This window comes from Mastigoproctus giganteus, chromosome 13 (assembly GCF_048544385.1).
Source record: "Mastigoproctus giganteus isolate SK-2022 chromosome 13, ASM4854438v1, whole genome shotgun sequence".
NCBI classification, from domain to species: Eukaryota; Metazoa; Arthropoda; class Arachnida; order Uropygi; family Thelyphonidae; genus Mastigoproctus; species Mastigoproctus giganteus.
The window spans coordinates 162,826,482-162,839,029 of NC_143587.1; the positions used below are offsets into that span (position 1 = coordinate 162,826,482).

Consider the following 12,548-nt stretch of genomic DNA (forward strand, 5'->3'; position numbering starts at 1 on the left):
ATAAAAGTTCCTCAGTTCATCGACGGGACTTGGACTGAAGTCTTTTTCACCCAGTGTGAGGAGGAGGACGGCGATTCTGCCAACTGTGCTATCCACGAGGGCAGGTCCCCAGTGACTTGTAACTCTATTATGAGTATATTCTAAGGCTACTGGTACTTATATTTCCAGTCTTAAAAATGTCTGTAAGATACTTTTCACCAAAAACGAAAGTTTCACCGTAACTTGTTTATAAATCAATTTAAGCGCTGAAAATGCTCTTCCACCTGCCAAAACTTCAACGTTCACGCAGACATCTTTCTTATATTTAAGTGTGGCAGCGTGGAAATGTGTTGGAAGTATTCATAACCGAAAACATATAGTAGTAAAGGTCACATTATTTTGCTCTCCCTTAGGTGAGTGAGCCTGAAAACACAAGGAAGAAAGAGTCGAGTATTTGGTTTATACGACGAAGATAAAAGTTAGAAGTCCCTGATTTCTGCAGCAGCTCACTAGCGAACGGGAAATACAGAATACAACTGCTCCCCACATGCAGAGAGACAGATGAACACAATAATGGAATAGAGAGCAAAAGCATAAAACATTTAAGTGTACTTCGTATCGTAGAGGCATCCATCCCGTAATGTCTCCATTTTATTGTGCTCCGATATCGACGGCTGCCTTTATGGAGAGTCATAAAAAGCCGTGTGATGTCACATCTCCAAATGCCATTCTCTGGATTCGGTTTTAAGATCCCATTTGTTTAAGATCTCTGATCGAAAGCGCACGAAGACATTCTACATTATTGGCCACGAAACAAGCTCTGGTTATACATTCAAGCAGACAGCAGACTACAACGCCTCCACAACTACAGGCACTCACTTCTCCTCGTACTCTTCTTTTTTCTTTTCTTCTAGTGATGTATAACCTTCCACAAGTACTATCTCGTTCCTTAGCAACCTTGTAAGTCACTGTTCAGTTATCCGCACGGGTCTATTTGAGATACTGCTTTTATACTTATTGTTCCAGAAGTTCAGACAACTTTAGTATTTGAATAAAGAGGTAAAGATAAAAGTATTTATTGAAGTAGCAGACAAATGGGATATTTAAAGATAAAGCAATACTGCGTGCATTTATGCAAGTTTGCCACCATCACTAAACACAGCCAGCACTAAATTTTTAAAGCAATGGCTCTAGTCCAAATCACAAAGTAGATCCATGACATCACTAGCCAAAACAATGTTGGAATGATGAATAATAAGTAGCTTATTTCGTTCTCCTAAATCCACCGCTGATCTGCACACTTCAGCTCGAATCGACGCCATGCAGGACTTCTTTCCAAAGTTTAAGAACGTTGATCATAAATGGGTACACTATCTTACTTATTTACACTGGGGCGCTACGGTCCTTGTAGAACCTTGGTCTCTTCAACGATTTTTCTCCAGCTGTCTTTTTACCTGGCCATTGTTCTGCTCTCCATTGTCTCACCCTAAGTTGTCATCTACCCACCTCCTTCTCGGCCTTTCTCTCTGTTGCCCTTCCGTTGCTTCCCTTGGCAATGAATAGTTCAAGACCCATCTATGTCTTGAGCTCTTTATCACTCCCACTATATCAGGTTCTCCATACAGTTCCTTCAGCTCTTGGTTTGTCCTTATTTTCCATTCTTCCCCGACTTTTACCGGGCCAAAGATTTTCCTTGATATCTTCCTTTCCCACACATTTAAAGATTTTTCGTCCTTTTTATTAAGCACCCAGGTTTCACTAGCATAAGTCACGATAGGTCGTACTACTGTTTTGTATAACACTAATTTCGTTCTTCTAAAGAACAGCCTTGATCAAAAGTGTTCCTGCAGGGAAAAATAGCATCTATTACTAGAATTAAGACAAGCCTGAATTTCTCGGGTGTTACCACTATCATGTTGAATCATAGCTCCCAGATATTTGAAGGATTCTGTTCTACTGAAACTATGCTTCGCTGTTTGCCAGATCAGTTGGGTACTTTGCCTCTCCTTCCTACTTGTAATCATAAACTTTGTTTTATTTTCATTTACCTTCAACCCAACTCTTTCTGCTTCTTTCTCAAATTCTTCAAAAGCTGTCTTCAGAATATGTGGGTTTCTAGAAGTCATCACTACATCATCTGCATGGGCTAAGTGCTAGTAGAGTCTTATTTATGATCCCATTGGAGGTGGCTGATACTTTCCCCATAACCCTCTCCAACACCAAGTTAAAAAGTACAGGCGACAAAGGGTCCCCTTTCTCAGCCCTCTCCTGACTTCGAAGGACTCTGAGAGATTCTCTTGCAACTTAATCTTGCACTTCCTTCCTTCCAGCATGATCTTCGTCAGCCTTACAAGTTTTTTTGGTATGCCCAGGCTTCTCATCATTTCCAACAGCTCCACTTTATCCACACTATTATATACCGTGCTGAAATCAATAAAGAGATAGTGCAGATCTACATTATATTTGTAGCACTTATCCAAGAAATGTCTGAAGGTGGAAATGTGGTAAACAGTCGACCTCCCTACACGGAACCCACTTTGGTATTCATCAACTATTTCTTCTGCTAGTGTTGATATTCTTCTACTCAGAATGAAGGATAAAATCTTATATGTTTCTCTAAATAGGGCAAGCCCTCTGCAGTTTCCACACATTAGTTTATCTCCCTTCTTGTAGATTGGGATGATTGCCGCTGTCTTCCAGTCATTTGGCAATTCTTCTCTTTCCCATAAGCTGATGTAATATTTGGATCAGTTTCTTGCCGCCTGCCTTTATGAATTCTGCTGGGATGTTATCATCTCCGTGTGCTTTGTTGTTTTAGCCCCTTTGGATTGCATCCCGTACCTCTTCTATTGTTGGGCCCAAGATACCTTCAACATTATCTGTTTCTTCTTTCTCTTTTACAATTTTTTTCTGGGAGTGCCTGTTCTTTCTTAAGTAAGGAATTAAAATGCTCCTTCCACACTTCTGTGATCTCCACTACTCCCCCCCCTCCCCACTATTTCTCCTTTCTTATTCTTACATAGGTTAAGACGCGGCTGGAAACCTTTTTTTTACGTTTCCTACTTCTTTATAGAATTTCCTAATCTGCCCCCTGTCGTATTCTTCTAGCATTTTTCTGTTTTTTTTTTTCATTGTCTTTTCTTGTCTACATACTGACTTCGCGGCGCCTCCGTAGCCAGGTGGGCAGGAGCAGCAGTGCGTAGCACATGTTTCTTGATTAGACCCGGATTCAAGCCCGTGACCACCAAATACGGAGGATGCGGAAAGGTCAGGGAATGACCACTCCATATCCTCGGAGCAATATGGCCTTAGTTGCTAATGCTCCTGAAAAAAACAAAAAAAAAAAAAAACTGACTTCGCTTCAGCTCGTTTAACCCTGTAATCTTTCTTAGTATTATTCTTTCTAGTTCCTCTCTGTAACATTTTCTGCCTGGCTTGGTTTCGTTCTTTCAGGATCTTCTCACAGTCCTGGTCGAACCAGTCATTTCTTACTCTTTTTTTGTTCCACTCCAAGTGCCTCTTCTGCTGCTCCACTGAATGGTGCAGCAGAAGAGGCACTTCCTTAATATTTTCCCATTTTTTATTGGTAGGTTCACCATCCTGTTTTTGGTGTTTCTCCAGTTTTCCCTCGACTTTCATTCTAAATCTTTCTCTAGTATCTTCATCCTCTAAGCTTATCTTGTTGATATCTTTTCTTTGTCATCCCTCCTGTCCCTCTATATACCTTTGAGAGCCTATTTCACAGATCGCACCGTGCCATAAAATGGTCTGAGCCGCAATCTGCCCCCGCCCTGTGACTCCTCACGTCCAATACATCCGCAGAATGACGAGTATTATTGAGGATGTAATCTATCTGATTACGTGTGACACCATCAGGTGATATCCAAGTTTCTTTGTGGATATTCTTATGAGGGAAATTTGTGCTACTAATGCTCAAGCCTTTCCATCTTGCAAAGTCTATTAGTCTTTCCCCATTTTCATTACTGTTTTCATGTAATCTGTTTCTTCCTATAGTTGGTATGTGTATTTCCTCTTTCTCTACTTTGGCACTGAAATCTCCAAGTATGAGTTTAATATTGTGTTTTGGGGCCACATCTAATGTTCTCTCCAGTGCTTCGTAAAAGGTATCCTTTGTTTCATCCTCTTCATCTTCTGTCGGAGCATGTGCACTGATCATTAATGTGTTAAAAAAGACCCCTCTAAGCCTTAGCGTACATATTCTTTCATTAATTACACTGTAATTCATCATTCGTGCTTTAGTGTCCTTCTTAATCATAAACCCTGTCTCCAGAATGTTGTCTCTGCTTCCACTATTTATTAGGGTATAAGTCTCGGAGGTCTATAATGTCTAAGTTTCCCCATCTTCTCTTTTGTAACGCTGCTACACGTGTTACATCTCTTCGATTCTTTCTCCAATTTCCTGCTTGTTCTTGGTTAGTACAAACTTCAGACGTTCCACGTAGCTACAAAAATCGCTTTAATCCTCTTGGCAAGCTTTGGTCGAATTCCCTTTGAGACAGTCCGGTTATTTCCTTAAGATTTCGTAATGTTATGTTTGTTTTCTGGGGTGGGGTTGTTAGCCCCACGCTCAACCCCCAACCTGGAGGACCAGGGTCCTCTTAGTCTGAATCATCACCTGTAACCTGTCCGACATGTGAGGCCCTGCAGGAACTGTTTTACCAGTTCGTATAATTTCCGTCCTCCCCCACATCGATTGGCAAAGACCTGAGTTCGAATCCCATAGATGAGATGATGAATTTTTATGGACATTTAGTCCATAATGTTGCTGAATTAGTCGGCTCAAGCAATGGTAGTATGGTTTTCCCTCCCGGAAACTCGGATTTTTCATCCAGTAAGCCGACCACAGAACACACGCAGTTTACTGACATTATATCCGGCGCAATATGGCCTAAGTTGCTGATGAGCCTAAAACCCTACAATAAACAACAACCAGGATTCTCTGTCAACTTTTCCTCCCATCAACTACAGTTGACATAGCAAAGATCAATCGAATTGCAGTAAAATACCGATATGACAATCGCACGCCTTGAAACGAACTACAAGCGATACTTTTACATTTTAATTGCCAGAATCTGAAACACTGCGGTAAATAAATCTGCAATCATCAACTTGGACATTTTTCTCTTTTCAGTTACTAGTACCAGGAACTGGGCTTCAGAGGAGGAGAAGGAAGAATGTGTCTCTTAGTTCGCCGATGCAGTAGGAGTAGTTAGAAGGGTAGCTTGGAGGAAAGGTAATAGAAAAATAAGAAATTGTGGAATTCTGACAAGTATAATCGTTAAGGATCAGTACGTAACTGTGCGCCTGCTCTCTGGAGAAAATGCCGCATTTCTTTAAGAAAAAAAAAACGCAGGAAAACATTCTTTAAATATTTCGGATAGACTTTTTTTTTTCCTTTAGACTGCGCGTGTTTACACCTTCAAGCTATCTGTGCGAGTCGGGCAGAATTAATTGCATCTTTAAAAACACTCAAAAATAAAATTCTGGAACCGGAAATGCGTTTGTATGAACTCATGTCTATTTTGAAAGTTTTTCGCTCAAAAGAAATGAAGTTATGTGAATGCGGTACATTTAAAAGAATAAATTTAAAAAAAAATACAAAGCATCACTTCGTCTAGAGTCTAAATGTTTGGACACAATTTATAGACATATTACACATGGGCGGATGAGTTGGTTCTCAGGTGGTCCTATTATAACACTTTTTTAAATATATATATATTGCCCGTCCCTTTTATTAGGACCTTAAGCCTGTGAGCTCGCTGTTGGCCCAAATCAGTGCCGGGCACTATGGCATGGAGTCAACAAGGTGGCACCAGAAATATTGGATCGTTCATGTAACAAAATCCATTTCTGGAGTGATGCGGGCAGAGAACTGTTCTGAAGAACATGCTTTTCCAGTTAGTTTCAGTTATTTAATGGGAATGAGACTAGATTGGCCAGGGCAGATGCCTGAAATCTACCGCGTGTTCCTCAAACCACATTTTCGCACGACTACGACTAGCATTCTGGATGGTTGGATTGTCATCTTGACGGTCCTTCTGTCCATAGGGATAAACGTGCAACATTTTCAGGTGGACTGATTAGCTCTGTATGCGATCAAGGTACCATGAAAAAGCATATGTGCACTCTTCCATCGGTGCTGAAAAGCGTAAATAAGGTCACGTCTGGCCACTTGAGTTGCCTCCCTCTATGCATCTATCCTTTGAGTTCCTGAAGTCCACAGAGGTGTTTTTATAACTGGTGTCGGAGATCAGTAGCTTCTGTAAGGGTTCTAATGTCGATTCTAATCTTTGAACATTCAGCATTTGGTAGTTCACTCCAGAGGCTCTAATAACCTTTGGACACTAGGAAAGTTTAGCCCTGCTGAAACACCCACTAAAAAGAAAAAAAGCAAGAAATGGAAAAGCGAAATTGAGTTTGTACTTTAGAGCAAAAACACCTGAACATATTCCAATTCAACTAATTGAACTGGAGTATGTTCAGGTGTTTAGCCAGTTTATGTTCAGCCAGTAAATTACACAGCCAAATTTACTTTTCCTGATTGATGGAGCTCATTAACTCGATGTGAATCTGCCAATATCAATTCCCAAATGAGATCGCATTAGTTAGGATATATTGACTCCAATATTCTTTAAGTTTACGTCCGTATATTCCAGGATAAAATGTTCATTTCGTTTTCTAAACTTGTCCCCAATCTTGTCAGTGATCTTTGACGGATCATTTCTTTGGTTGTCACAAAATAAGCTCCAGTTCGGTGTACTCCTTTCTCGCCTCGATACTTCCACGTACTTGATCTACCGTTTTGAGCCAATGTTATTTTCTGGGTAACTTATTCTAAGTAGGTGGCGCCTCAGATGCTTTTGGATTAAGACGAAAAAATCTTTAATGTGGTGTGTCGCTCTGCTGTCTCTGAAATACTTTTTTTTTCATAAAGATATCAAACTAATGCATCCATAACTTGACAGGCAAAGACTGAGAGCAGGTGGCCAGTTCCCACTCGATGCGAACGATATACGAGTATAATCGGGGACTGTCTCGTGTATCCCTTCTCTTTCAATTCGTTACTGATCAACCTATTTGAACAAATTTATTTTTTCAATTTTGCGAACACGGGAGAGAAAAAAAAAACACGCAGATAGGATTAATAATTTTAAACGATGCAGTAATTTTAAGTTATTTGGCTGTGAGTAGTGTATATAAGAAGGTCTTAGTGCAGACTTCAGTCTGCGCGTAATTATTCTAAGTTTAAATGTGATTTACCTCTGATGCGCAAACTTAGAATATTTGAAAATATTCTAAGTTTACCTTGAAAATTTAAACTCTAAACAAACATTTTTGTATTCTCTGTTTTAATTAATAATCTTTTGATACATAGTGTGAAAGATATGAACGATATTCCTTTCGGTGTATTTGACTGTGGCAGTCAACTACATCTTTGGAGTTTATTCAGAAGTCCCGAGGACTTTGTCTTAGTTTAGTTGTGACAAAAAGGTTAAATTCCTCACGTCGACGGGACTGGAACTCAGGTCTTTTCCACCCGGTGTGGGGAGGACGGTGATTCCACCAACTGTGCTACCCACCAGAATCTGCGTATCCTCCCCTGAGTAAAGTCTTTTTCCCTCAAGATTAGAGTTTCCAATTGTAAATCATAGCGCACGTTTATTAAATTATTAATAAGTCACTGGTTATAGTTTCTTTTAAAGGTAAATCATGCCTCCAGTTTGGAGTATGCCGAAGAGAAGGCCAAAATGGTAGCAAACCAGTCTTTCAAGCCATGGAAGCTGCATTACTTTCAGCAATTGTTTCATGATGACTGTAATAGAAGGATGGCATTTGCAGAAATTATGTTGGGGTGGAACTAAAAGTGGCCAGGGCTGTTTAAAAATCTTTTTTTTGAAGTGATGAGGCTGTGTTTCACTTTGGTTGTTTTGTTAATTGACTCAACTGCCATTATTGGACAACAGATAATCTGGATCTGCTGAAAAGGCCTCAGGGTAATCGTATCATATCGTCCACAGTTGTTGGACTCTTAATTCTGCGAGACACAGTGAATACCAAAGGATACCACGAAATATTGTAAAGATTGCGTGGCCACGAAATATTGTAAAGATCACAATCGGAACAAGGTTAAACTCGAATTTTTTCAAGATGAAACATGCCCTGATTTTTCAAATGATGTTAGCATTTAAAGAACAGAAAAGAAATCATAACTGAAGGATATCCATCTCATATAAACCTCAACTACCAATATTCCAATATTTCTTAAATGTCGAGTTTATTCTTCGATAGCGAGTGATTTATGACACAATTACATAAAATATAGAGAAAAAGAAGTAAAATAATTGATTATGGCATTTTGATTTTCGTAAATTGAACTGCTTGCTGATCTCAATTTGGGCATTTCAATTTGCAGAAATCGCATTAAGTACATTATTCTCTGGTTCTGCGTTTTCGGAAAAATTGATTTCAGCATCGTTAACCCCTCCATATTAAGAAAGAAGGCAATCGTGTGAAAGTGACAGCCGAGATGGATTCTTCAGACTGTTTGTTGGCTTGGATTACTTCGAGTGAAACAACCCAAAAAAACTCCTTCCAGGTGCTTTCCCTGCACTGCTGGGCGTTCTGTCGGAACGATACTTTTACAGGATGAGAAGTCTATAAGTCTGCTCGTTTTTTTTTTTTATAGAGACGCAGTTGAAGAATGGCTTCTTCGCGTGCCTGGGTCTGTGGAAAACTGCTTTATCCAATAAGCAGAAGGGAATTCGAAAACACCTCCCCACACACACGACTGAGATATTAGAGAGAGAGTCACTCACTCACGGCGCACTAATTTTACTCAAGAAGCCATGGTTATTACGAATACCGTTCCAAAGATCGCAATGCCCTTCTAAAACTAAATAAAAACAAGTGGGGATTTAGATATTTAAGTACTAACCCGATTAAAAGACGTAACTTCTCTTATGGTGCTGCACACGCACACGTATTCCACCGATCTCTATCTTGATGTGCACAGTTCAATGAAGGAAGCATTTTTTTTGCATTTCTACAGTATATTAAACACGAAACTGTGAGGAAGTTGAAGAAGGGATCAATAACGTACCTTTAGATTCTGATAACAGTCTAAATTATTATTTTTATTCATTAACAAAATGCAGGAAACAATCCTTTTACCAGATTACCAGTTGTTATTTTTCTGCATTAATCGAAGGTAGTTTGGCGATGCGTGTCTTTGGAGGGCTGGATGTCCCCTGGGTTTAAAATCTATTTCGTTTTCTCTCTTCGAAAGAAGTAAACTAAATTACGTTATCTAGTTAGGATATGCAAATTAAAATAATGTTTCTCAGCTTGTCTCGATAAAGATGGATTTTTTATAAGGTGGTGATGCTTTCAGTACGATAAGAGGGTAACTCTCAATGTGTTTCCCCCCCCCCCCTCTTTTATTAGGAAAGTTTCCCAGTGACAGCGAATGAGAAGAAGCCAAACAGACGATTCTTAGAGAGTAAGAGCCACCATGAAAACTTGGGTAGATTTTAAAGATATCAGTATCAATACTGATAAATATTGTGAACTGGAGCCAAGCTTTTTCTCACCAGTTAAAAACTAGTCGTTGACATTGTCATTGTCAAAAAAAAACCCGAATATACTTCGGACGTGCCATGGTATGGACTCCACACAAGGTGTTTCAGAGTATCCTGTGGTTGCAAAAACCGCTCACCTGACAATGCGCCAGCAATGACGGCGCATTGTCAGGTGGGCGATTGTAGCATCAAATATCCTTTTCCAGTAGGTCCTAAACATGGTCAATTGGGTCGAAGTTTGAGTTAGGTGGCATTGGTAAGGCGGACAATTCATTGTCATGTTCCTGGTTAGCAATGTTCCGGGCCTTGTGGCATGGCACGTTCTCTTTTTGATAGACGCTCGAGTTGTCTGGATACATTGTCATCATGACTGGTTGGCGACGATAGAAAGGTAAGCATTCCCATCGAGCCGTTAATTAATGGTGATCAGAGGACCCAGAACCATAATACCAACAGTGCATTCAGGTGCCATGCCCTTATTTTCTTTCTTCAAACGTAGACACGTCCATCAGTATGATAAATCATACTTCATAAATCAGTGTCTCTGCCCTGATCAACAGATTTGTAGCCTATCTATTGCAAATAGGTCTGGAGCTAAACATGTCTAAATCAGCTCAAATCAACCTCACGAAAAAGATTATCAAGACATCAAAACCTATCAGAACAAATTGTAGATAACGAAAATAGCCTCACACCGACTTCGGCTTGACATGGGATGACGGCCTCACTTTTCAGAACCATTTTTCAACAATGAAAACGAAGACTTTCTCAGAAATGTGGGCAATCTGACAGGAACTGACGGGATTACTCAACGTCGACGTAGTCCGGAGATACCTACAACCAATTGCATTATACGCATCACCAATCTGGTCTTCGGCTACTCAATCATATGTAAACAGATTCCTGGATAATGCGTTGGATGAATAGGGTCACGGGCAACCCCTTCACCATCTCCAGGGCTCTTTTATATACCAACCGAAATACCACTCCCTTCAGAGGTCGCACAGCACCCAGCAATATTCTTCTTTCTCAGATGCTTACCGGTGTGACTGACATCCGCAGTCTTCAAGGATTTATCTCTACTCCGCGTGCTGGATGCAGTAATGGCAACCCCTACCTACAATCTCTCATATGTAAAGAACTTATTTCCAAACAACGCAGTCAATCTTTTTAATTAATTGGCAGTAGACCCAGTGAAATACCGTCGGAACAGTTTCGCACCTTCAGCAGCGTCACAGTTCATTCCTACACAAGGAGGTGTGGCTAATGCAAAGCCAGCTGTGCGTGCGATGCAATTAAGAAGTATTTCCCCCCCAAACAATACACACTTTGTTTGTGTACATAATAAAATCTTAGTTAGTTAGTTGCAAACATTCTCTTGGGTCTCTGTTTACTGTTCTAATCCCGAGGAAAAACTTTAAACGAGAGCTCATAATGGATTTCATAACATTTCGTGTTCATTACGCTCCCCCTAACGCTACTGTCTCACGTCCTTAATGAAAACTGAAGCAAGCACTACCCTAACTGGTATTTCACATAATTCTTCCGATGACACCAAGCGGACAGTTTATGTACTCTTCTTATTAGTTTGTCTTTTCTTGGTTAGGCATTATTTGATGCTCCAAATTGCTTTTGTGTCTTAGTTAGATCCGTGATCTTTGGCTGGCATCACGTGGAGTCTCCTCTGCTCCCTTCTTGCACCCGCGAGGCTTAATGGTTCTTTCGCATGCCTGGGCATATTTGCAGGTAAGGGGCGTCGCCGGAAGGAGGGTCAATAGTTGTAAAGTAGGAACAGACAGCTCACGAAGCGAGCACGCATGCAGTGTTTATCAAGCGATGTGATGTTCCCGTCTGGAAAATTAATGGCGGGTTTCAGACGGACGTGTGTTATGAATGGGGAAATATTAAATCAGAAAACAACTCTTTTGCTGTTTCGGTACCCATCTTTTATCATTCGAGAGAGAGAGAGACAGAGGAAGATGCTATTGCGAATATGTTTCGGTAGAATAAGACAGGGACTGGCGTGTGCGCTTCTTTTGAGGTAAAAATTCGGATGTCTTCACTGGTCTCTTAACAGTAAATCCATTGCAGAACAGGTCAGCTGCAAACATTCCCCTGCTGACTGCTTCAGGGTAGAATTGAGCTGCCACCGACTTCTCTACTAATGCATATAAATCACTCTTGGAATGAATGATTCAGTTTGCATTACATTAAATTCATTCTTCAATTGCTATACCACCAGAGCATGGCCACGAAGAATGAAACACGGACCTGTGTTAAGCGCCAGAGCAAGTAAGGCTATGAGGAATCAGTATATTATGTCTATAGTTTTGTTTATTCTTGAAGTGGACGAAGACTGGTTGGTCGTTGGGTTTCAGATCTTCAGAAACTAGGCCATATGTGCCGTGTAATATAGTTGATTTGCTCTTTGGTGGACAGAAAAAACCATGCTACCTTTGCCGAAGACCTACTAACTCAGCCACGTTGTGAAATAGATCCATAAATTTTGGCCACGCCATCAACTTGATTCGAACTCAGGTCTTTCCCACCCGAAGGAAGTTGTTATACCAGCTGTGCTAACCATGAGCTCTTTTGAAGAACCCGAACCTGAGACTGACTAACTCGGCCACACTCTGAAAGAATTCCATAACAATTCCTCGCGTCAATGATGGGATTCGAACTCAGGCCTTTTACACCTGGTGTGGGAGGGCAATGATTTTGTATTCAGAGTGCTAACCGGGAGAGCGAAATACGGACCCAAGAAGGAAGACATCTACATAAAGATGATGATATAAAGAGAACGAAGTATATAAGATTCCGAAGGGGAGCTTTAATCTACCCCTTAGCCTTTCAGCGCTCCTTGAACTATAAAAATAAAGCAAATTTTCAAAAACATGATTTAGGAAAGACACTTTTCCCAGGTCTCTTTGAAATATATATAAAATATTAAAAAACGTAAGCAGAAGGAAA

At 40.4% G+C, this 12,548-nt stretch overlaps 1 protein-coding gene across 1 annotated transcript; it reads right to left on the minus strand.

Moving 5' to 3' along the window:
- Positions 1 to 3,718: 3,718 nt before the first annotated feature.
- Positions 3,719 to 4,156, minus strand: LOC150076566 (protein CFDP2-like). The gene has a single exon (XM_090387383.1). It carries the CDS (start codon positions 4,154 to 4,156, stop codon positions 3,719 to 3,721), a length of 438 nt encoding a protein of 145 aa, XP_090243509.1.
- Between the last annotated feature and the right edge of the window lie 8,392 nt (positions 4,157 to 12,548).

What these genes read in the sequence shown, in the direction of transcription:
- LOC150076566 (XM_090387383.1), bottom strand. Translation starts at nt 4,156, where the DNA reads ATGATCAGTGCACATGCTCCGACAGAAGATGAAGAGGATGAAACAAAG.